Source organism: Zingiber officinale, chromosome 8A (genome assembly GCF_018446385.1).
Source record: "Zingiber officinale cultivar Zhangliang chromosome 8A, Zo_v1.1, whole genome shotgun sequence".
In the NCBI taxonomy this organism is placed as follows: Eukaryota; Viridiplantae; Streptophyta; class Magnoliopsida; order Zingiberales; family Zingiberaceae; genus Zingiber; species Zingiber officinale.
Window position 1 is genome coordinate 127,409,024 of NC_056000.1, and position 25,332 is coordinate 127,434,355.

The following is a 25,332-nucleotide window of genomic DNA, read 5'->3' on the forward strand; positions in this document are numbered from 1 at the left end:
GGATGTCAAGACAGCATTCCTTAATGGAAGTCTTGAAGAAAGCATCGATATAAAGCAACCAGAATGGTTCATTGCAAAGGGCTAAGAGCATCTTGTGTGCAAGCTCAATCAGTCTATGGAATGATACAAAGCTTCAAGGTCTTGGAACATCCAGTTTATCAAAGTAATCCAGACCTATGGATTTATTGAGTAAACGGATAAGTCTTGTGTATACAAAAGATGTGATGGAAACGTGGTGGTATTTCTTGTACTATACATAGATAACATTTTTGGTAGTTGGAAACAATATCAAAATGTTGTCAGAAGTAAGGGTATGGTTGTCCAAACTATTCGATATAAAGGACTTGGGAGAATGTATATATTCTTGAGATCAAAGTAATAAGGGATCGCAAGAAAAGAATATTTTACTTATCCCAAGCTTCATACATCGGAAAAATCCTTGCTCGTTTTAAAGCATGCAAAACTCCAAGAAAGGTTTCTTACCTTTTCAGGATGGAGTAACTTTATCTAAAGATATGTCTATGTAGACATCAAAGGAGATAAAGTAAAGGTAGTTCTTTATGCTTCGGTTGTCGGAAGCCTAATGTATGCTATGCACGAGATCAGAAATTTATTTTGCCAAGGGCATAGTTAGCAGATATCAAAGTAACCCAGGACAAGGACAGTGGACTGCAGTAAAGCATATATTGAAGTACCTTAGAGGCACTAGAGATTATATGCTAGCTTACAAGGCAGTTAATTTGGTCCTTGTGAGTTGCATGGATTTTGACTTCCAATCGGATAGGGACAATAATAAGTCAACCTCGGGGTTTTGTGTTTACTTTAGGAGGTAAAGTCATAACTATGGAAGAGTGATAAGCATAGGTGTTTTTCTGGACTCCACCATAGAAGCTTAGTATATGGCAAGCCTCTAAGGTAGCCATAAAAGCTGAAAGACTCAATAACCTCAAGATAGACTTAGATATGATTTATGGCTTGTCCAAAGATTATTACAATTTATTGTAATAATGTTGGTGCAGTAGCAAACTCGAAGAAACCATAAGTCTATAAGGCAAGTAAACACAATAGAGCGCAAGTACCACCCAATATGAGAAATCGTATAAAACGAGGAGAAGTTGTTGCCGCCTAGATTGCATCAGGTGATGACCTATAGATCCTTTCACTAAGGTCCTTAAGGCAAGAGCTTTTGATGGGCATGTTGAAAGGTTGGGAATCAGATGTATGGCAGCAGATATGGCAGCTTAGTCTTTTAGTATAAGTGGGAGATTGTTAGAGTGTATACTAAAAGCCTAGCTTTTGGTATAAACATTTATCTAGAAATAAGAATCACATTGGTCAAATGTCTACATTTATGAAAAATGTAGTTGTTCAATTAATTTATATTGTAGATAACATGGTGTGTGGTGTCACACACAGAAGATCATGTTATCGGTTTCCTTATAAATTATAAACAGTAGCTCACGACTAAGATGGAAAGGAACAAACCATTGGAAAGTCGTAGTGTAATTAGGTATTAGTTTATCTTAACTATATAATTACACTAATACACTTAGAGTGTATTGAGTAGGACCATTTGAGGTCGTTCCTTTTATACTGACTTTATGAAGGAACAAAGACCTCAGTTATTATGGAAGTGTGTGCTCTTAATCCTAATATAATAACAAGCACATATATTTGATATTTATTTCTTTAATTTATCAATGGGTGAGATTTAGTTCGATAAATCAATAAGCCCGATAAGTTGGGAAATGATATCACTTATAGTGTGTGTTGTTGATTATAGAAGGAAACTGTGTCCTAGTAATCTAGGTTGAGAATGTCCCCAAGAGGAGCTCATAAGGATTGTCATGTTAAACCCTGCAGGTGGACTTAGTCCGACATGACGATGAAGTTGAGTGGTACTACTCTTGGAGCTAGATATTAATTAAGTGAGTTGTCAGTAACTTACTTAATTAGTGGACATTTGTTATCTTAAACACAGGGAGACTAACACACTCATAATAAGAAGGAGCCCAAAATGTAATTTGGGATTGGTGCGGTAGTTCAATAATAGTTCTTTAGTGGAATGAATTATTATTGATGAAATTAAGTTGTGTGTTCGGGGCGAACACGGGATGCTTAATTTCATCGGGAGACTAAAACCAATTCCTCCTCTCGGTCCCTATCGTAGCATCTAGTATATAGAGATTTATACCCACCGCATACCCACCTTCTTACCCATCCAATGGGGCCGGCCAAGCTAGCTTGGAACCCAAGCTAGGGCCGGCCAAGACCAAGTGGATGAGTCATGTAGGTGGACGGCCAAAACTTGGGTCCCAAGCTTAGGTGGCCGACCACTAGAATATTAAAAAGGATTTTTATTAAAATTATTTCTTATGTGGATATCATGATTTTAAAAGAGAGTTTAAAAATTAAAAATTTCCTTTTATAACTTTCTACAAAAGATTAAGAGAAGAGATTAATCTCTTTCCTTATTTGTAGTTTAAAAGGATGGTTTTGATTTTTTGGTAAAAACTTTCCTTATTTGTAAATCATCTACATGTTTAAAAGAGAGTTTAAAATTTGAAATCTTTCCTTATTTGTTGATTAAAGGAGGATTTTAAATTTTAAGAAAACTTTCATTTTTAATCATGTTCATGATTTAAAAGAGAGTTTAAAATTAAATATTCTCTTTTATAAGTTTCTACAAAAGATTAAGAAAAGATTTGATATCTTTCCTTATTTGTAGATTAAAAGAGATTTTAATTTTTTAGAGATAACTTTCTTTTTATCCACATGTTTAAAAGAAATATTTTAATTTATAAAATTTCCTTTTTATTAACCACCATGAAGGGGAAAATTATTTGAGAAATTTTTATAAATTTCCGGAAGCAAATTAGGAAGTTTTAATTCTTGTGTAAATTAAAATTTCCTTGATTAAAGGGATTAAGGTGACCGGCCATTAACATGATGAAAAGAAAATTATTTTTAATTAAATAAATTTTCCTTTTCAATGGCAAAAGAATTAAGGAAGTTTTTATTTAAATTTCCTTATTTGCCAAGACCAAGGATTATAAAAGAGGGGGTAGAGGTGCCTTCATGGGTGAACAACTCTATTATTTTTCTCCCTCTTTTCTTCCTTGGGTGTGGCCGGCCCTTTCTTTCCTCTCCTCTCCTTTCTGTGGCCGAAATTTTCTCATGGTGGAGATAGCTTTGGTGGCCGGAACTAAGAAGGAGAAGAAGGAGAGAAAAGAAGCCTCTTTTCTAGCATCCCTTGGAGCATGGTGGTGGTGGCCGAACCTCTTCATCCTAGGAGAAGTTTTGATGGCCGAAACTTGCAAGGAAGAAGAAGGTGCTTGGTGGTTCTCATCTCGGAAGATCGTTGCCCACACAACGTCCGAGGTTAGAAGAGGAATATGGTAGAAGATCAAGAGGTCTTTCTAGAAGGTATAACTAGTAATTTTTCATTCCGCATCATGCTAGTTATTTATGGAAATAATACCAAATACAAGAGGCATGCGATTCTAGTATTTCGAATATGTTTTTCGATGTTGTGTTCTTTTGTTTTTTTTTCCTTGTGATTTTATTGTTCTTTTCGGTTAACCTAAAGTTATTTTAGGAAATTAAATATTAGCTTTCCATAAAAGGTTTTGTCTAGTCGGTGGTGGTTGCTCCCATATCCAAGAAGGCCATGTGCCTCGCCACGTCAATACTGGGAACCAATTATGGAAATTAATATTTAATGGAATTAATAACTTAAGGTGATTTGGGTCGAACGTGTTAAGTTCCGCAGGAGACCCAAGTCAAAACCTAAAAGAACGAATAGATTAAGTTTTGGATCAAACGTGTTAAGTTCCGCAGGCGATCCAAAATTTAATTTAAAAGAACACATGGTAGCTAGGAAAAGGTTCAGACCTTTGTACAAAATTTTTGTACAGTGGAACCTCTAGGTTTTCCGAGTAGCAACCAACACTCACGACTAAAATGGAAAGGAACAAACCATCGGAAGGTTGTAGTGTAATTAGGTATTAGTTTATCTTAACTATATAATTACACTAGTACACTTAGAGTGTATTGAGTAGGACCATTAGAGGTCATTTCTTTTTATACTGACTTTATGAAGGAACAAAGATCTCAGTTGTTATGGAAGTGTGTGCTCTTAATCCTAATATAATAACAAGCACATATATTTGATATTTATTTCTTTAATTTATCAATGAGTGAGATTTAGTTCGATAAATCAATAAGCCCGATAAGTTGGGAAATGATATCACTTATAGTGTGTGTTGTTGATTATAGAAGGAAACTGTGTCCTAGCACTACAAGAATTTTTGCATTCCACAACACCCAATAGACAACGCTTTTTAATAAAAACGTTGTCGTTCTTTGTTTTACAACGCTTTTAGTGAAAAGCGTTGTCTATGGTATTTACTTTTTACTAAAGACAACGGTTTTTAATGAAGTGTTGTCTTTAGTGTTGTTGTTTATGGTCAAAGACAACATTTTTTTAAAAAACATTTTTTAAAGTGTTGTGTATGTTTCCCCTAAACTCACTTAAAATAAATTCGCAGCCCTCGCTTTGCTAAACTCTAAACCCTCAACGCGCGCACGCCTTCTCCTCACCACTCCTCTCCACGAGTTCTCCTCTCCACTCCTCTCCACGAGTGCCTTCTCCTCTCCTTCTCCTCTCCACGAGCGCCTTCTCCTCTCCACTCCTCTCCACGAGCGCCTTCTCCTCTCCACTCCACGAGCGCCTTCTCCTCTCCACTCCTCTCCACGAGCGCCTTCCGTACCAGATCTTTTCTTTTTTATCTTCTTTTCCTCCAACTTCTGGTGCAATCCTCCATCGTCGAGGGCTTCGAAGCTTCTCCTCTATACCCGTGACCCTCATCTTCGAGGTTTGTCCCAAATCTTACTCCCCGATTTGGAAGCGCAAAGATTATGCCTTTTCTGGTAGGGTTTTTAGATTTTGTTTCTCACTTGCCGGATTCGTGTTTTCTGCCTTGCTACTCTTGCTTTAAGGAAACGATCAAGAGGCTTCCGTAAAGATCATGTTTTAGTATGTATCTTATGTTAAAGAATTTGGCTTCGAAATCCAATCTATGTCGGTTTTCTCATTTGCCCTAAATTTCTGTACATGCTTTCCATTTTTGTATTTGTATGCTCGTTTTTATTTTCTTTCCGTACATATTCTCCTCTTGCTTTCAGTCCAGATTGATGGATTGATTCAATGTGAGATTTGTTCAATGGACTATGTAAAAAATAGATCTTGGGGAATTGGATGAGCTTGCTTTCCAAATGCCATCATGCAAAGAGAACCATGCCATTTGATACCCCTTTTCTTTCTGAAAAGGAGCTGCCGAGGCCATTATTTTTCCACAATACTTGTCTCTCATGCCTCTCGAGCCTGACAACTTTACAGTAGATTCCTGTCTCTCTCTTCAGTCTTCCGCCCTTGCTCTGCCCTCATGATCATCTCTATGTCTTTGTAGAGATGTTGGTTTGTACTAAATATATCCTGACTCGATCAAAGTTTTTTTCGTCAATGCTCTTCTTCACTGCATCATTTTCCGTAGGATCTCGTATCAGTTCCTTATTGATTCAGAAAAGGTGATTGTTCTCAATTCACAGTAGTAGTGCACTGCGCCACTATGAGTGATCTCACATTTGCTTTTCCAACTGCGTGTTCCTCTAGTCACTTAAAGCTGATGCCTTTCAAACTTTTCTTCTTTGTTTTGTTTTGTTCCCTTTGCTGCTTTTGATTTGATCAGGGGTGTGTGACAAAGAGGAAGGATGATGGAAGGAGACAACTTCTCAGTCTTCGGCAATGGAACCCAAGTGGATAGCAAAGTCTTCCAATCCTTCCAGAAGAGCTTCCTTCAGGTGCAAAGCATCTTAGATCAAAACAGATTACTGATCAATGAGATCAATCAGAATCACGAGTCAAAGATCCCTGACAGCCTCAGCCGCAATGTGGGCTTGATCAGAGAGCTCAACAATAACATCCGGCGTGTTGTCGACCTCTACGCTGATCTCTCCCTCTCCTTCACCAAATCCGTGGAAGCATCGTCCGAGTGGAGCTCCGCAGTGAGGCAACCAAACCACAAGAGGAGTAGGCCTGAGCAGTGAGTAGTGTCCACGAGATGGCAGACAAATTACGACACAGGGAGGGACGATTTAGAGCTTTGAAGAGAATTGCTTATTCAAATAACAGGTGAGTTCTTTCATTGCTGTAATTATTGTTGTCTGAGTTTAAGAATAGTTCAGTTTCCTGCTATTATTGTCCTTTGATGCTTCGTGTTCTGGTGTGCATTTATCATTCCAAGGATTCAGAACCTTGTGGAGACTGTTGAGATGTTTTGATGACTTGCAATAACAAGATGGAAATCAAAAAGAAACATTGCAATAGATAGATAGATTGATAATCAGGTTGAGGGTGCCAATTAGCTTAACTTAGTTGGTAGGGAGGGGTCTTACAGATAGATTATCATGATCTTAGGGTTAAAATTCGTCTTCTCTTAAATGTGAGTGTTGGAGCTTTTCATAATAATAATATTTCTAATACTATGAGATACTTTTTTTTCAGAGGAAGAACCAAACTTGAATTTGGAGGAAATGCAGTTGTTAATCCATAATTGTTTTGTCCTACATTTGTATTGAGGAAGCCAAGGCAAGCAGTGCAATGAGGAGTTTAACAGCCATTCCTTGCATAGCTTGAATTTCAGGAAATTTGATCGTTGCCTACATATGGTAAGTAAGTTTATTTAAGCAATTTCAGCAACTTTTTCATCACATGTTTGCTTCCCAATTTTAGCAACTTATTATGGTTTATTGTTACAATTTCACCAACTTATTATGATTTGAACTGCAAGAAGTTTACTAATATTGTTGTGTGAACAAGTTTACTCTTGAAAATTCAACTTCTAGTAATTTTCTCATACCATGTTATTCTCATTAAGTTAATAGTTCATCATTTCTATTGAGAGGTTTACTAATATCAATTGATGTGGTACACTTTACATAAATATAGCTCATTCATTTTCAACCGGCCCTTAATGTTTGCCTTCTGCCATTTGTTCTTCTAGACAGGAAGTACTTTGCTCATATCTTTTTCTTGTATATTTTTAAGTATCTTAAATGTGCTTGTCCTCAAGAAATAAAAGAATTTGCATGTATACATTTCTGGTATGTTTAATATGCAAGACTGCTCATAGTAAGTTCTCATGTATGGATGTTGCTATCATCAGCCATAACTTAGTGTTATGAGTGATCATTATTTTTCCAACTTATTATGAGTGTTTTGTATCTAAATTTTATTATTTAGTATCTAAATATTTTTTCTTTGCAATGATAGGTGTCTGTATAAAAAGATGGTGAAAGATACCAAGACAAAGAAATTCAGATTTATGAATCCTCACAAACTCCCATATCTCGCAAAAACGGCACAAGACAAATCAGTTAAGCTTGAAACCCTGAATCAAAGGGCAACTCTGTTAGCAGATAAGCTGACAAGTGCATCAATAGATCAACTAGTGTTAGTGCCATGTAATGTCGGGTAAGCAAGAAGTAAAACATCACTTTCAATTGCTTCCTTTCGATAATTTATTCAATTTTATGATCTAATCCTATGTATTTGCCTAGTTTCCATTGGAATCTTAGTGTTATTGAACCTTACAAGGATGCTATTTACCTGATGGATTCCCTAAGTTGCCGCATTCGCGATGATGATTCAAAATACGTAATGGAAATGTGAGTTCAGATTTCTTTTAGTAAATATTTATTATAATAAAAATCTTATTTAACAAATATTCTTAGCGTATGAAGGGCCTTAAAATTGTTTAATTCAACCAAGGGAAGGAAAGGTAGGAAAAATGTTAAGTGGGAAGTAGTTAAGGTATGTGTACTTTTGTTTAACATATATTGTAATGTGTATAATTTTCATTAACAATTTGACTCTAATTACTATATATAGGCTCCTCAACAACCGGATGCGAAACAATGTGGTTTTTTTGTGATGCGATTTATGAGAGAAATTATTGAAGAAGTTGAGACTATTGAGAGAGATTCGCTGCAATCAATAGTAACATTATTTAGCTTATCTCAAATTATTTGACATAAACTATTTAAAATTGCAAAGTGATCAGTGTTGATTATTTTTTCCATTAACATAAATTGTGTATGCTCACAGTTCACAAAAATAGGGTACTCTCGTGAACAAATTGATGAGGTTCGGTCCGAGTTGGCGGAGTGCATACAAGATCATATTTATGAATAGGTATGGAATGATAGTTGTCATAATTCTATTTAGATTTAAGTTCATGGAATGGTGGTTTTTTTTGGTGGAATCATAGTTAATGCCAAATTTTTTTGATGCAGTGCATAGTTACCAGATCGACCTTGAGCAGTTGACCCCAAAGAAAAGTTGTCACTGAAGTTTAAAAACTTGTGAAAATTTTTAGTGAATGATGATGTTTTGTGAATGATGATGTTTTGGAAAAATTGTCACTTAGGTGAAAGGATGTTTTCTGGATTAATATGCAAGTACAAAGCACTGTATTATATGTTATTCTGTAAAGTTCTGTCAGTGTAAATTATCTAGTTTCTTTATCTAGCTTTTGTTCCACTATTGGGTTTGTTTTTCTAATAATTACTCGTGCAGCAAAATACTGAGCAAGAAGCTGTAGATCTTATAATCAGGTAAAGTAGAAAAAGTTAACTACTTCATTATGCTTTCATCTTAGTATTTGTATATTTGATTTGTCTTCTTTGAACCAGCTTGAAGTCAAAAGCCGGATCCTCTAGATTGCTGTTAAAAATAAGGTATTATCTGGTTTGTCATTGATCTTAATATTTGGTAATATTTGGTCTTTGATGCTCACGACAGAGTTCCATCTCTGCATGATTACCTTGTTCAAGCAGATTGCTCACTGCCTCAGTAGCTAGCATTTTCAGGTTTGTTTCATCATTGATATTCCTTCTTTTTAGTGTTCTATATTAAAAGGAAATACTAACTGTCGATGAGATTGTTATCCTCTTGCTTGAACATGAACCAAAGTATATAAATTTGACCTTTTGATCTGAAAGTATAAAAAAAAGTTAATTGGATACTAGTTTTTTATTTTTTTTTTGCAGTTGCATTTGTTGTATTTTCATATGTTTCTCAGTGAACTTCTAAACAATTCTTTTTTCATTAATTTATTAAGGCTTATTATAAGTTTCAGTTTGATGGTGCAAATTGTTTTCTTTTGTAATCCATCTGTTTCTTCTTTGGTTTAGGAAAGTTGAAGTGAATCCCTTGATAGCTGTTTCATAGGTTTGTTCCATTATTTTCCAGTACATACTGGAATCACTATCAATAGCCCTCAAGGACTGTTTACAACCTTGCAATCAAATTAATTGGACTTATAATCTAATGTATGGTCATCTGGAGCATGAATATTGGAGGATTCATGAATGACTCTTTGGATGATGAATGTATGTCATTTAATATTGGTTCATGTATTTATTTAGATACATCTTGAGTATTCCCTATAAATACCCTATGTATTTAACAATTCAAAGATGAAGAAAATCAGAAGTAGTTGAACACTAACACTTGGACGCCAACATTTTTGAGTTGGCGCCTAGATTTGACCATCTAACAGACACGGCTAAAGGATCAACTTCTATGAACACCCTTAATAACTTATACAGATATTTGTGAACAATTAGGTTGGTGGCTATCAATATAACTTCTATTTAGGCTGCTCAACCCGTTTGGCAAATCCTTTCAGCCGAGCCTACCAAACTGGTTAACTTGGTTAGTGTGACTTGGGTCAATTCAACTTATATGACCCACTTAACACATGCAAGCCTAATGGACTTGCCCGATCTATCCAACTTGTTTGAATTGTCTAGTTCACTCATTTCAACACTCTTTGTATTAAACTAGCAAGTTTAAACACCCATCCATAGCTCAAGTATTCACACAAAAATGTCTATAACCTAAGTTGACACTGAGTTTATAGTCATCATGTCCATTTTCTCTAGATACCATTTCAATGTGTTAGACAGATACAATTAGGCATGTCAAATAACATAAATAGTAGGCTACCAACGGAATTGCAAGACGTAATACTAAGAATCACTCTTCAGAGCAATGAGATGCATGTAAATAGGCAAACTTCAAAGCTATGGATGATAAGCTGTTTAGACACATAAAACAGTACCCAGGAACTACTACTGATTTTTAAGTACATCAAAAAATTATAGTACAATCCATCTTTTTCAGGTTGATTCTAAGAAAAACAAGAAGAGAGGAAAGATAAACTAAAAATCCATCTTTTCCAAGTTAACTTCTGAAGCTTCAAACTGAAGACTGAATATATTTATAGCACACGAAATTTGAAGACCTGATTACCTTTATGTCTCCCTCCTAGATCTCCTAGGGCGTGGTGCTGATACATCATCCTTCCCTTCCTCTTCTTTCTCTTCACTGCTTCCTAGAACTTCAGACTCTACAGAATCAGGGTTCTGGGGTTGAGCAGCTGGTGCGACAGTAGCAGCTGGTGGAGCCGGTGACTGTGATGCAAAACAATAAAAGTTAAATCATGCATAAGTTGTAGACAGGAACGAATGGTGAAGTCACTGCAAGACAGTAAGCTCACTTGAGGTTTCTTTCTGCCGAAGAGAAGCTTGAAAATGACAGTAGCGAATATGACCAGTATGGAAACCAGGACTCCTATAGTGAGGTTAGGTATACTATAATTTATACTATGCACATTTACCGTGAATTTTCCTTATTGAGCTTGGGCTAGTGACGGTTACGAATGTATTTTATTTCAAGAACCGTATAAGCAAGTGTTCGTGCATCTAGTTTTATAACAATGCACTTCGTATCTTTGATCTAAAAAGCTTCTGAAACAAGTCATCTTCTCCAAGCATGCCCTGGTCAACATGCTAGTCACCTACTGGAGTCATTTCCTCGATGGCACGGATGAATACCTGAAATCCATCCTCTACTCCACCATTCTTTGCCACTCCTCAAGCCGAAACAACTGCAAAGGTAGAGTCAACATCAAGTATTACATTGTGCCTAGCTACAAGAAGACCGGGCCGCAAAATCCAATAAAGACAGTCAAACATCAAGTAGCATTTTGTAACTTATTCCTCTTAGGTTATATGCTTGGTTAATATATATGCTTAGAACTTGTAAAGACAGTCAAACATTAATATGCTTGGTTAATATATCCATCTACGAGACTCCCGCTTTTTCCTCTAAATATGATTTTCATTTAGCACAGAACTAATGCCAATTTTTTTATTTTGATGCAGTGTTTAAAGAGCTTGAGTAGAAGTTGGCCCTAAAGAAAACTTGTCGATTCGATATAAACACACTTACGGTATGAATTACATGTATATATAACATTGACATATTATTTAGTACGAGATTTACATGTATGAAAGTTTTCATACAAAATTTCTTGATTGCCTACAACCCCAGGTGTGCTGATGACAAGTTGAAGAAGATGGCTCTAAGAGTGATAGCTGAAAGCCTTTCAGAAGAAGAGATTGCTGGACTTAAAGAAGCAATTCCATGCGATGGACACCAACAACAGCAGTTAGTCAATGATGAGGTTTTGTAAAACTTGTGTGTTTGAAAAATTATTGTCATGAAGTTAAGGATAATTTGTATGATACAAATTTAATTTGTGGATCAATATGTATACATTTTGTTTGTATAATATAAAGTTTTATTTATTTGTTAAATAGTCTTATTATAAAAATGATTGTGGTTGTGGATATTCAATTATATGTAAATTTTGAGTATTTTTTATAATTTTTGCTATTTAATTAAGAAAAACACTATTTTTTATAAATTTAAAAAGACAACGTTTTTAAGTAATAAAAGACAACGCTTAAAAAACAATGTCTTTGAGACCAACCACAACGCTTTTAAAGCGTTGTCTTTGATATGTGCATTTTTACAACAGCATCTTTAACAACGCTTTTTAAGAACGAATAGACAACGCTTAAAAAGTGTTGTCTTTGTGACCAACCACAACGCTTTTAAAGCGTTGTCTTTGATATGTGTATTTTTACAACAGCATCTATAACAATGCTTTTTAAGAACGAAAAGACAACGCTTAAAAAGCGTTGTCTTTGTGACCAACCACAACGCTTTTAAAGCGTTGTCTTTGATATGACTTTCTACAACACCATCTACAACATCACTTTTTAAGTACATACGACAACGCCAAAAAAGCGTTGTTGTTTAGCTTTTTTCTTGTAGTGTAGTGATCTAGGTTGATAATGTCCCCAAGAGGAGCTCATAAAGATTATCATGTTAAACCCTGCAGGTGGACTTAGTCCGACATGATGATAAGGTTGAGTGGTACTACTATTGGATTAAGATATTAATTAAATGAGTTGTCAGTAACTCACTTAATTAGTGGACATTCGACATCTTAAACACAGGGAGACTAACACACTCCTAATAAGAAGGAGCCCAAAAATGTAATTTGACATTGGTGCGATAGTTCAATAATAATTCTTTAGTGGTATGAATTATTATTGATGAAGTTAAGTTGTGTGTTCGGGGCGAACACGGGAAACTTAATTTCATCGGGAGACCAAAACCAATTCCTCCTCTCGGTCCCTATCGTAGCCTCTTGTATATAGATATTTATACCCACCACATACCCACTTTTTACCCATCCTAATGGGGCCGGCCAAGCTAGCTTGGAACCCAAGCTAAGGCCGGCCAAGACCAAGTGGATGAGCCAAGTTGGTGGCCCGCCAAAGCTTAGGTCCCAAGCTTAGGTGGCCGACCACTAGAAAATTAAAAGGAATTTTTATTAAAATTATTTCTTATGTGGAAGCCATGATTTAAAAAAAAGTTTAAAAAATTAAAAATTTCCTTTTATAGCTTTCTACAAAAGATTAAGAGAAGAGATTAATTTCTTTTCTTATTTGTAGATTAAAAGGATGGTTTTAATTTTTGGTAAAAACTTTCCTTATTCGCAAATCATCCACATGTTTAAAAGAGAGTTTAAAATTTAAATCTTCCCTTTTATAGCTTTCTACAAAAGATTAAGAAAAGATTTAAAATCTTTCCTTATTTGTAGATTAAAAGGTTGATTTTAAATTTTAAGAAAAACTTTCCTTTTAAACCATGTTATTTAAAAGAGAGTTTAAAAATTAAATATTTCTACAAAAGATTAAGAAAAGATTAGATATTTTTCCTTATTTGTAGATTGAAAGAGATTTTAATTTTTAAAGATAACTTTCTTTTTATTCACATGTTTAAAAGAAAGATTTTAATTTATAAAATTTCCTTTTTATTAACCACCATGAAGGGAAAAATTATTAGAGAAATTTTTTATAAATTTCCGGAAACAAATTAGGAAATTTTAATTCTTGTGTGAATTAAATTTTCCTTGATTGTAGATTTTAGTGGTCGGCCATGTTAATTAAGAAAAGGAATTTGATTTTAATTAATTAAAATTTTCTTTTTCATGGCAAAGGAATTAAGGAAATTTTTATTTAAATTTCCTTATTTGCCAAGGCTAAGGATTATAAAAGAGGGGGTAGGGGTGCCTTCATGAGACACATCCTCTATTCTATTTCTCCCTCTTTTCTTCCTTGGTGTGGCCGACCCTTCACTTTCTCTTTTCTCCATCTTTGTGGCCGAACCTCTTCATGCTCTTGGAGTTTTAATTGGTGGCCGGATTCTAGCTTGGAGAAGAAAGAGAGAAAGCTTGCATCCCTTGGAGTTTGGTTGGTGGAAAAGGTTCTTCTTCCTTGAATTCTTGGTGGTGGCCGAAACTAGCAAAGGAGAAGAAGGCATTGGTGGTTCTCATCTCGGAAGATCGTTGCCCACATAACGTTCGAGGTTAGAAGAGGAATACGGTAGAAGACCTAGAGGTTTTTGCTTGCAAAGAAAAAGGTATACTAGTATTTAATTTCCGCATCATACTAGTTTTATTTCTTTGTAAAAATACCAAATACAAGAGGCATGTGATTCTATTTTTTCGAAATAGTTTTCGATGTTGTGTTCTTTTATTTTTCTTTTCCTTGTGATTCGATTGTTCTTTTTGGTTAACCTAGAGTTATTTAAGGAAATCAAATATTAGTTTTCCTTAAAAGGCTTTGTCTAGGCGGTGGTGGTTGCTCCCATATCCAAGAAGGTCATATGCCTCGCCATGCAGTCCTGGAAGCCAATTTTGGAAATTAATATTTAATGGAATTAATAATTTAGGTGATTTGGATCGAACGTGTTAAGTTCCGTAGGAGATCCAAGTCTAAACCTAAAAAAACAAATAAGTTAAACTTAGGATCAAACGTGTTAAGTTTCGCAGGCGATCCAAGTTTAATTTAAAAGAGCACATGGTAGCTAGGAAATGTTCAGACCTTGTACAAAATTTTATACAGGAGAACCATTAGGTTTTCCGAGTAGCAATCAACAACCCTATGCACCGTATCACAAGCCTCCCCTCCAAGGGGATAGTCTGAAAACGCCTTGAATCGATTTCCCAATCGATTCAGGCTTTCTCGCGATCATGCGAGAAATCCATACTATCCCCAATCGATCAACCAATCGATTGGGGCTTCCCAATCGATCGGCTAATCAATTGGGAAGTGTTCTGTGCTTGCGACAGACTGCTCTCAATCGATCGGTCGATTGATTGGGTTGCTACTTGTCGCAACACAGCCTCAATCGATCGACTAATCGATTGAACCCTTGTTCAATCGATTAGTTTGATCAATTGGTCTACTCTTTGACTTGCTTAAACTCAACTCCAGAGTCCCCAAGCCCAACATCCGATCAACCATGACCTGTTGGGGCATCATGCCCAGCATCCTGTCATCCTCGACCGCTAGGACTTCCTCACCAAGTGTCCGGTCAATCCCTTTGACCAACTTGGACTTTTTCTCCTCGTGCCAAGTGTCCAGTCAACCTTGACCCAGTTGGACTTCCCAACACCAGATGTCCGATCAGTCTTGATCCACCTAGATTTTCCATGCCTGGCTTCACTCACCAGGACTTAAACTTCTGCCTAGCTTCACTCATTAGGACTTTCCAGTCTGCCTGACTTCACTCACCAGGACTTTCACCTAGCTTCACTCACTAGGATTTTCCATCTACCTGCCTTTACTCACAAGGACTTTTCATCTGCCTAGCTTCACTCACCAGGACTTCACCTAGCTTCACTCACTAGGATTTTTATACTGCCTAGTTTTACTCACTAGGTCTTTCATCTGACTTCACTCACCAGGATTTCCCAACTGCCTGGCTTCACTCACCAGGACTTCCCAATCAAGTATCTAGTAAATCTTGACCTACTTGACTTTTCTTCACATCTAATTGGTCAACCTTGACCAGAGGAAAATTGTACCAACAATCTCCCCACATGAACGATTGCACCTGCAATCTCCATATATTGTCTCCATGTATTGTCAAACATCGAAACCCAAACTTCAAGACTCGAGCTTGAACCAATTCAAGCTCAGTCAACCTTGACGACCTAGGGAATATTGCACCAACAGATTTGACGTAGTAGGGTCGCGCACAACAATTGCAAAGAGACGGAGCATCAGAATCAAATTGAAGCTTCCATAAGAATTATTCTGTTGAGTTGTGGTTAAATTAAGACTTCTTTTATAAGACATTGGAGGCACCATAGTTTATTTGGGGTGCCTCCATGCATACTTATCTGATCCGAAACTTTGTCCCTTATCCTCTTAAGGGTACCTCCAATGGATCTGAGGTTTATTTCATCCAATGCGTCAAAGCTCATCCTTGCGGCTTATCCAATGTACTTGTCAACTTTGGGACGCCTCCAATCAATTGAGGCATCTCCACAGTCTGAGACACCTCTAATTGTATAAGGTGTCCGGCATATGTTAACTAAAAATAATATATCCCTAGCTTGCACACATAGCATTGCGCATAGCATAGCTAGAAGGATAAATGCATGAAAATGTATTATAATTGTGAATTAAATACTGTCTAATCAAAATCAGAATATAGTCTTAAGTAGATTTCTAGGTTGCAAAAGAAATTATTGATTAAAAAAATAATTCTTTAGTCGATTATTGAAAAAAGTTGAATTGATATTTCAAAAACATATGGAAATTCATTTTATTGACAACCATAACACGACATACGTTAAAATACGAAGTTGTGTGGGGTCGGGTTTCCACTTTTTATTATTGCTACAACCTATAACATTAAAATACGAAGTTGCTTAATATCACGTGGTTTTAACCTATTAGATCTTTCATCTGCTTAGTATTCAGTTAATTTGATCTATTTTGAACTCTAGTTTAATAATTTGATGTCCTTTGTACCAACAAAATTTTATTTGCATTCAATAATATCTAAAAAAAATTAATAATTTAATAATTTTATTAATTAAAAAAATTATTATCAAAGTTTAAATATAAATATTTAATTAGCATCTTTTATCTTAAAAAGTAAAAAAAATTATACACAAATTTATTTTTTTAAAATAAATATTAAAATTCCAAATAATTTTTTTATCTAAAGACTAAAAATTGATTAAGATAGCCATGTAATTATACAAACTACTAAGACTTTAAATATGCCCCCAACAAATTAGTTGAGGTGGTCAAAGGATGATAATTTATATAATCCTCAATTTCTATTATTTACCTTCCTTATGATAGCCATGGGACAGATAGTAAGACTTTAAATATTACTTGATTCCCGCAATTGATATGTCATGGATGCTATTAAAGCAAGATTTCTTTATTAGCGGTTTCATTAATAATAAATCTTTGTTTTTAGGCTGTCACCAGTCTGTGACTTAAAGAAATTTTGAATTGATATTTCAAAAACATATAGAAATTCATTTTATTGACAACAATAACACGAAATACATTAAAATAGGAAGTTGTGTGGGCCTGGGGGCGGTTTACACTTTTAGGCTATAACTGTAAAAAGGTGGAATAGTCACCCTAACGGTCCTCTGGGCTTGATCCTCCAGAACTCCAGAGGAAGTAAATCACGATTAATACTGGGTAAGAGAGATGACTAGGAGTTGTAGAAATTTTTAACACAGTAGATCAGGATTTTAATCACGTTATAGATTATTGCTATAACGATACAATATGAAGTTGCTTCCTGGTGGATCTATAACGATTTTAATCCAATTTTAGGGATCCTTGGGAAAGCACGTGACACTGGAGATGGTCATGGGGTAGCGCCCGGGGTGGGCATATTTGAAGAAGATTACATCGCCGCCGTAAGTATCGCCGCCGTCCACGAGGAGGCAGTCATTGAAGCTGAGGAGTCGGAATTTAAGTGGATCGACGGGGAGGGACGTGTTGAAATCACCGCAGGTCATGTGGATGTTCCCCAACGGACAGCCGTCGGGGATGTTACAGAGGTTGCGCACCACCACTTGGAACACTGGAATCCTCCCCACCCACTCGTTCAGTGTCTGATTCACTTCCATGTCCCAAATGCTGCAGTCAGCTTGAACCTGTGGAAGATAAAACACTACACGAAGAGAAGAACAAATATTAAGCGATCAAATTAGACTCAATATATATCATTTTTATGTTTTTATAATTGAAAAGGGAAATAATAATAAACACAATAATAATCATAATAAGCAGCAACAGGAATTATATTGGTTTTAGCTGACCAAAGGCGAAGAGGACCAGGAGCATAACCGCCGGAATTGCCGTCGCGAAAAGCCGACTAGAATCACTTTTCATTTTCCTTAGATTCTTGTTTTGCAAAAGAGATTCGTCAGAGAAGAAGGAAAAGAAGGAATTTGACTCCAATCCGAGCACGACGCGACCAAGAACGGGAAACAAAATGGTGCGGTGAATGGGAAGGAATAATATGAATCAGGATAGCATATATCGGTGGAGATTAATATAGGGAAGAGGTGGTGGCTTTATCGCAATAGTAAATGGAGAAGAATATCTTTAGAATATATATGTAATTGGAAATAAGTGATATATTACCAACCGATCGATCATCAATTTAGGTTAACTAATTTGTTGTCCTTTGTACGTAAAAGGAGATAATTAAAATGTGATAGCACGACCGTATAACTTGCTTGCTTATTTACCATCAATTTACCTTTTTCAATAGATCAATCAAATTTTTAATGTAGAAAATTATTTAAATTTGAATTCTTTGGTCTAAAATTGCCTTCATACGCTCTTTAATATATTTTAAAACACTTCTATTTTAGGGTAAAGAGAAAAACAGACAGTTTTTAGTTGGAATAATCAAAAGACACTAATTTTATTTTTTTTATTAAAACAATATCTCATCACTCATATTCCAATTTTTTCAATATTAATTAATGATCCGAGGATGACCTAGGAGGGCCCACCGTCGAGGAGGTTCAATGTTCGGATGGTCGTCAAAGTCAAAAGGTGGTCAGCTAAGAAACTAGCCGAGCCGAAGTCCCGATAAGCCGAGCGGTAGGCGGAGTTTGTGGCAGTAAGGCCGAGCCCACAACCCGATCAGCCTAAAGAGTTCAAAGAAGGCGGGCTGAATATAAGACAGGCTGAGGAAAGAGATACTCAAGCCGATCGGAATAGATATACCCGTAGAAGGCCAAAGAGTTGGTTGGCCGGATAGACCAAAGGAAGTGTCATCAGATTAGCGGCTGACACTTAAGAAGGGAAATATGTCTTAACATCCTTTTGGGAGTCAATGCCGCCGGCTGACGGCGCGAATGGACAGGAAATCGTACGGAAGAAGATTGCGCCGCCTTGGCAGAAATGCGTCCGCCCCGTTATGGTAAGGTGTCAGGGATCCTTTCCCGATATTAGCTATTGAGGAAAGCTTAGGAAGTCACGTCTGCCCGGGAAGTGTGTAGTCAACCCGTCGAAGCTCTATATAAGAAGAGGAGTGACCACCCGTGGAGGTAGGCGCAGATACGTCTTTGAGCACCACCATTCACTTCTTCATTTCCTTCATTTTTCTTCCTACCGTTGTGTGACTTGAGCGTCGGAGGGTCGTCGCCGGGAACCCCTTCCCGGCTTGGCACTAATGACTTGTGATTGTAGGAGCGAGGCGTTTCCACCGTACACGGAGATCCACATCAGCGTTATTTCCCGGCAGTCGTCCACTCAGCTTCCGGGCAGGATCAAATTGGCACCGTTTGTGGGAACTCTAACCTGAACCCAGGAGCAGAGGATGGAAGACACCGGACGATCAACGACTGTAACGCTGACGACAATAGAGTTGGAGAGGTTAATCCAGGCCAGAGTAGTGAAAGCAATGGAACAACAGCAGCGAATGCTAGCCGAGCGGCCAGCACAAGAGCCAGCTCTCTCAGGATCCGGCCAGCCGGGAGATCCTGGTCGCGGAGCTGAACCCATAGTCCAGCTGGTCGGAGAAAAAAGATCAGAGACGACTGGACCAGCACCAAACACACCAATCCTGTTTCATTGAGCGTTGTTTAGGACACCCTTAGAGGAAGAAGGAGGAGCCCGACGAGACCGAGGTTCCTCGTCAGATGAGGTGCCCGAGAGGGATGCAAGGAAGGGAAAAGCGCCGCGAGATGGGGATTCACCCGAGTCGATCAACGGGCAGTTCTCGCAAGGAATCATGGAGGACCCCTTACCTCGCCATTACACCCCATTGGCGATTGGGGAATACAATGGGAGCACCGATCCAGATGATCACTTGGCAAAGTTCGACAACGCGACCACTCTCCACCAGTACATCGATGGAGTGAAGTGCAGGGTATTCCTGACAACACTTTCGGAACCGACTCAACGGTGGTTCACCCGGTTACCGACCGGGTCTATACGTAGTTTCAAGGATTTCCGGGCCGCTTTCCTGCACCACTTCGCGAGTAGCCGCCGGCACCAGAAAACGAGCGTCAATTTGTTTTCACTAAAGCAAGGTCCACGAGAAGCACTCAGGGAGTACATTCAGCGATTTAACCAGATGGCAATGGACATACCAGCAGTCTCATCAGAAGTACTGGTAAATGCTTTCACTCAAGGGCTCGTGGAAGGTGAGTTTTTCCGATCCCTCATTCGTAGGCCCCCGAAAGATTTTGCTCATCTTCAAAAGAAGGCCACGGAATACATCAATGTAGAAGAGGCACAAGCAGCCCGAAGTAAAGAGGCGCCAACCGACCCTCAACAGGCGCTAATCGGAGGAGACCAAGCAACCACCAGCCTCCGACCGGTTCCAGGGCTGCGGGGTCGCAATCGTATCCCGAGCCGAGAACGCATGCAGTCCATATGGAGGCCGCCCAACTCAAGAAGGGCAAAAAGTGGACCCCGATGTTCTGTAAGTTCCATCAATCAGGGACGCACAACACGTGGGAGTGCTGAGGCGACCCTAATGTGCATCGAATCGCGCCCAAGGAGTATAGACGTCGGTCGCCCACGCTGGATCGACATCCCGAGCGCCGACTCGACTGAAAAGTCGAGAGTCGAAGAGCTCAGGAGCCGCGGGAGCATCGTCCCCGAGAAAGAAGCCCTGCCCGTGCCTCAACCGATCGGAATAGACATTCAGCACGAGAAGAGGAGAACAGGAGGAACGCTTCCTGTGGAGAAATTGGGATGATCTCGGGTGGCCCGACCGGGGGAGATTCCAACCGAGCCTGGAAGGGTCACGCGCGGCAGCTGAACATCTACACTGTAGGATGCAGCAAGGAGAAAGCAGAGGGGCCCGAGATCAGCTTCGGCCCTAAGGACTTGGAGGGAGTCGAAATCCCTCATGATGACGCGCTGATCATCAAGGCGGTGATCGCAAACTACACCATCCGCCGGACTTTCATCGACACAGGAAGTTCGGTAAACATTATTTTTAAACAAGCATTCGATTTATTGCAGATTGATAGGGCTGAGCTCCTGCCCATGGCAACACCACTGTACGGCTTCACTGGCAATGAAGTCTCGTCAATCGGTCAGACAAGATTGGCCGTCTCGTTCGGAGAAGAGCCCCTGATTAGGACGCGCACCACGAACTTCATCGTGGTAGATGCGCCCTCGGCGTACAACGTGATATTGGGCTGACCAGCTCTCAATGAATTTCGAGCGGTGATATCGACCTACTGCCAGAAGATTAAATTCCCGGTGGGGAATCTGGTAGGCGAAGTGCGAGGGGACCAGGTGGCAGCCCGGCGGTGTTATGTGGAGATGGTCAAGGTGGACGCTAAAGCTGCCAAGAAGTGCCCCCGATTGGAAGTAAACGCCATCAGAGAGAAGCCGCCCCCGCTGGTATACGACAACAAGGAGGAGGTGCAGATACATCTGAGTCGATCGGAGGCTACCACCTTCGTAGCCTCCGATCTGACCGGCCCGCAAAAAGAGAAGCTGGTCGCCTGCCTTCAAAAGAACCACGATGTGTTTGCCTGGTCGACGCATGAACTGCCTGGCGTCGATCCAAGTGTGGCGTTGCATGAACTACACGTTCGGCCAGATGCCCGACCGGTCAAGCAAAGGAAGCGTGACTTTAGTGCTGAGTAAGATTTGATTATCCGGGCTGAGGTAGAGAAGCTACTAGAGGTCGGACATATCAAGGAAATTCAGTTTCTGACCTGGCTCACCAATGTAGTGTTGGTTTCCAAGCTAGGTAATAAATGGCGGGTGTGCATCGATTTTAGGGATTTAAACAAGGCCTGTCCCAAGGACTCCTACCCGCTACCCAGGATAGACCAGATGGTGGACTTGACGGCCGGATGTGAGCTGATTTGCATGCTTGATACCTATCAAGGCTATCATCAGGTGCCACTCGCGCGCGAAGACCAGGAGAAAGTCAGTTTCGTCACGGCCGACGGGACGTACTGTTATAAGGTCATGTCATTCGGATTAAAGAACGCAGGCGCCACCTATCAGAGAATGATGAACAAGGTGTTCTGGAAGCAGATCGGACGGAATTTGGAGGTATATGTCGATGGCATACTCATTAAGTCACTCCGATCTGTCACCTGTGTGTAGATGTGGAAGAAACGTGTCGAACGCTGAGAAAGTACGGGATCAAGCTAAACCCAGCCAAGTGCCTGTTCGGCGCTAAAGGTGGATGGTTTCTGGGATACATAGTCACTGAGCAGGGTATTGAAGCGAACCCGAGTAAAGTAAGAGCTCTCCAAGACATGACACCGCCTCGCAACCTAAAGGAGGTATAAAGGCTGACTGGGAGAATCATGGCCCTATCAAGGTTCATATCAAAATCGACTGACCAGAACCTGACATTTTTCAAGATTTTAAGGCGAGTGACCAAGTTCCAGTGGGATGGCAAATGTGACAAGGCATTCGAAGAACTCAAGCAATATCTCAGCTCCTTGCCCATCCTAGCCAAGCCAACTGTGGGGGAGCCGCTTTTAATTTATTTATCGTCCACTGAGCATGCCATCGGTTCAGTGTTAATCACTAAGAAAGGGGGAAATCAGCAACCGGTGTATTTTTTAAGCCACATATTGAAAGACGCTGGGTCACGCTATACAGGTCTCGAGAAGCTTGCTTACGCTCTGGTTCTCGCTGCCCGGAGGCTTCGGCCCTATTTCTTGGCTCACCCCATAATCGTGATGACTAATAGCGCCTTGGGTCGGGTCCTGCTCAACCCTAAAGCGTCTGGCCGGTTAATCAAATGGACCACTGAGCTCAGTGAGTTCGACATACAATACGAACCCTGGTCGGCTATCAAAGCACATGCGTTGGCAGATTTCATTACAGAAGTACCAGACCATGAGCCAGAATCCCCATGGAGGGTATACGTTGATGGCTCGTCCGCCCGACCGGGTAGTGGAGTAGGTATCCTGCTTATATCCCCGAAAGAAGACCAAATGCATCTATCCATTCGATTGGACTACTGAGCCACCAACAACGAAGCTGAATGCGAAGCTCTCATAGCTGGCCTTTAAGCTGCTCGGTAAGTTGGGGCCACCAAGGTACTCTTACATTCGGATTCACAGTTGGCAGCCCAGCAGCTGAATGGAACATTCGAAATCAATAGCGCTCGGCTCAGATTATATGTGGATGCCTTTGAAAAGCTCAGGGTGAATTTCCAAGAGGTCGTTATTCACAAAATACTCCGATCGGAGAACCAAGCAGCGGATGAATTGGCAAAGCTGGCTAGCGTGGTGACGCTGGTCGTCGCCAGTTGTCCCATCGAGCAGGTCTCCCTAGTGGCGCACGTTGATCGGTCAGTAGAAATACCACTTCCGGAAGACTGGAGGGCACCCATCATTAGGTTCCTCCAGTCTGGAATCTTACCAGGAGGTCGCGAAGCCGAGCGAATTTTAAGAAAGAGAGTCGCTCGGTTCACTATGGTTGGCGAGCAATTGTATAAAAAAGCCTTCTCACGCCCTCTGCTCAAGTGTGTGGGTATTGAGGATGCCGAATACATCCTTCAAGAAGTACATCAGAGCTCCTACGGAGGACATCCAGGCAGACGATCGCTAGCAAAGAAAATTATCCTAGCAGGGTATTTTTGGCCAACACTCCAGAGAGATGCGAGCAAGGCAGTAGCTACTTGCTTGTCCTGCCAAAAATACAGTATTCTGACTCACCGACCAACCTCCGAGATGAAAGTGTCCACTGTGGCATGCCCATTCTACCAGTGGGGAATGGACATAGTCGGTCCTTTTCCTATGGCAACCAGTCAGAGAAAATTCCTACTGGTGGCTGTTGATTATTTTTTAAAATGGGTGGAAGCCGAGCCACTGGCCAAAATAACCGAGCAGATGGTCAAAAAGTTCATCTGGCAGCATATAATTTATCGATTCGGTATTCCTTGTCGGCTCATTTCGGATAACGGGCGACAATTCGTTGTTCAGGAGCTCGGAGAATGGTGCAAAGGGTACGACATCGAACAACACTTCACTTCCGTGGCGTATCCTCAGAGCAATGGTCAAGCCGAAGTAGCCAATCAGGAGATCCTGTGAATACTTCGGGTTCGGCTCGATCACATGGGGGGCAGCTGGGTAGACGAGCTACCCAGTGTGTTATGGGCGTTACGGACAACTCCCAAGGAAGGAACTGGCTTCGCGCCATTCAATTTAGTATATGGAGGAGAGGCGGTCGTCCCAGTTGAAGTCGGGATTGAGTCCGATCGGGTGCTTCGCTACGACGAAGAAAACGGGGGAAGGTGACGGATGGAGCTTGACATGGTTGATGAAACACGCGACAAAGCGGCTGCCCAGCTAACAGCTTACAGATAAAGGATGTAGCAAAACAATAATCGCCAGGTAATCCCCAGATCTTTCCAGGTGGGCGACCTAGTCTGGAAAAGGGTCAAGCTGGTCGGGGACGTCAAAAAGCTTGAAGCTCCATGGACGGGTCCATTCAAAGTCATAGAAAGGCTGCGGTCGGGTGCATACTACTTAGAGGATGCGGAGGGAAGGAGGCTGGATAGACCGTGGAGCGCAAATCACCTCCATCCTTACAGAGCCGGATGAGAGGTGAGCGAATGAATTCATGTACACGTGCATGTATGTATGTTTCCTTGGACGCAGGAAGAAAACAATTGGATCTCTCCTAAACCCCTTCCTATCAAACACGTCATCGGCGGTCGAACGGCGACCTTAAACCCTCGTGTCAGCGGTGGTCGATCGGAGACCTTAAAACCTTGCGGCATCGATCGACAAGTAAGAGCAAGACGATCGCCTAAGCATATTCAAAGATGAGCAAAATATCGAAGAAAATCATCAAAGATAAGACAGAACTGAGTCACGTCTTAAAAGTTTATGCCAACCGGATACAGACGGTGGCCGACTAATACAACCCAAAAAATCACTTGGTGAATCAAGCTAACAGAAACGCTTTCAAGGGTTCACTCCAAATAATCCAAAGCATCGTCGGGGATAGAGGCATTAAGCTGGTCGTGATCAATCGTGGAGCCAGGCAGATCGGCAGGCAGATGCCCCTTTTTCTTGAGTTGATCAAAAATATTGTCCACGGCGTAGCCGAAAAGTCGGAGAACTCGGTCAACGAACTTATTCACAAAGGTGTCAGACCGGATGTAAGCCACCTTCATCACTTCGAATCGGCTGGGCTCGCTTTCTTTATGAGTCTCCAAGGCCGACCGGGCGCTCTCCAGATCCGCCTTCACCATCGCAAGATCGACGTCCTTGTCGGGCAGCTAGCTTCTTAGAGTGGCTTCCTCAGATTCGCGAGCCTGTCGCTCGGATAACAGCAGACCTTCAACATTTTTTAACTTGTCTTCTGTCTGCTTTAATTTCTGCTTGAGAGCCCGGGCTTCCACATTTTTCTTCTCCAGATCCTCAACAGCCCTTTGCTTGCGGTTGGTGGCCCGGGTGATCTTGCCTTCAAAGGTGGATATCTCTTTCTTGAGTCGGTCAATATACCCGACTTGCTCAGCGCTCTTGCCCCGCTCGACAGTCAGTAGCTCTTTGC

General features: G+C 40.1%; 1 protein-coding gene across 1 annotated transcript; it reads right to left on the minus strand.

Moving 5' to 3' along the window:
- Positions 1 to 17,138: 17,138 nt before the first annotated feature.
- LOC122011235 (TPD1 protein homolog 1B-like) lies at positions 17,139 to 17,706 on the minus strand. Its single transcript, XM_042567632.1, has 2 exons — positions 17,634 to 17,706; positions 17,139 to 17,485 (listed from the first exon to the last, which is right to left on the minus strand). Exons 1-2 carry the CDS (start codon positions 17,704 to 17,706, stop codon positions 17,139 to 17,141), a joined length of 420 nt encoding a protein of 139 aa, XP_042423566.1.
- Between the last annotated feature and the right edge of the window lie 7,626 nt (positions 17,707 to 25,332).

What these genes read in the sequence shown, in the direction of transcription:
- LOC122011235 (XM_042567632.1), bottom strand. Translation starts at nt 17,706, where the DNA reads ATGAAAAGTGATTCTAGTCGGCTTTTCGCGACGGCAATTCCGGCGGTT. An exon ending in CCTGGTCCTCTTCGCCTTTG is followed by an intron (nt 17,486 to 17,633) that starts GTCAGCTAAAAC and finishes CTCTTCGTGTAG; the next exon opens with TGTTTTATCTTCCACAGGTT.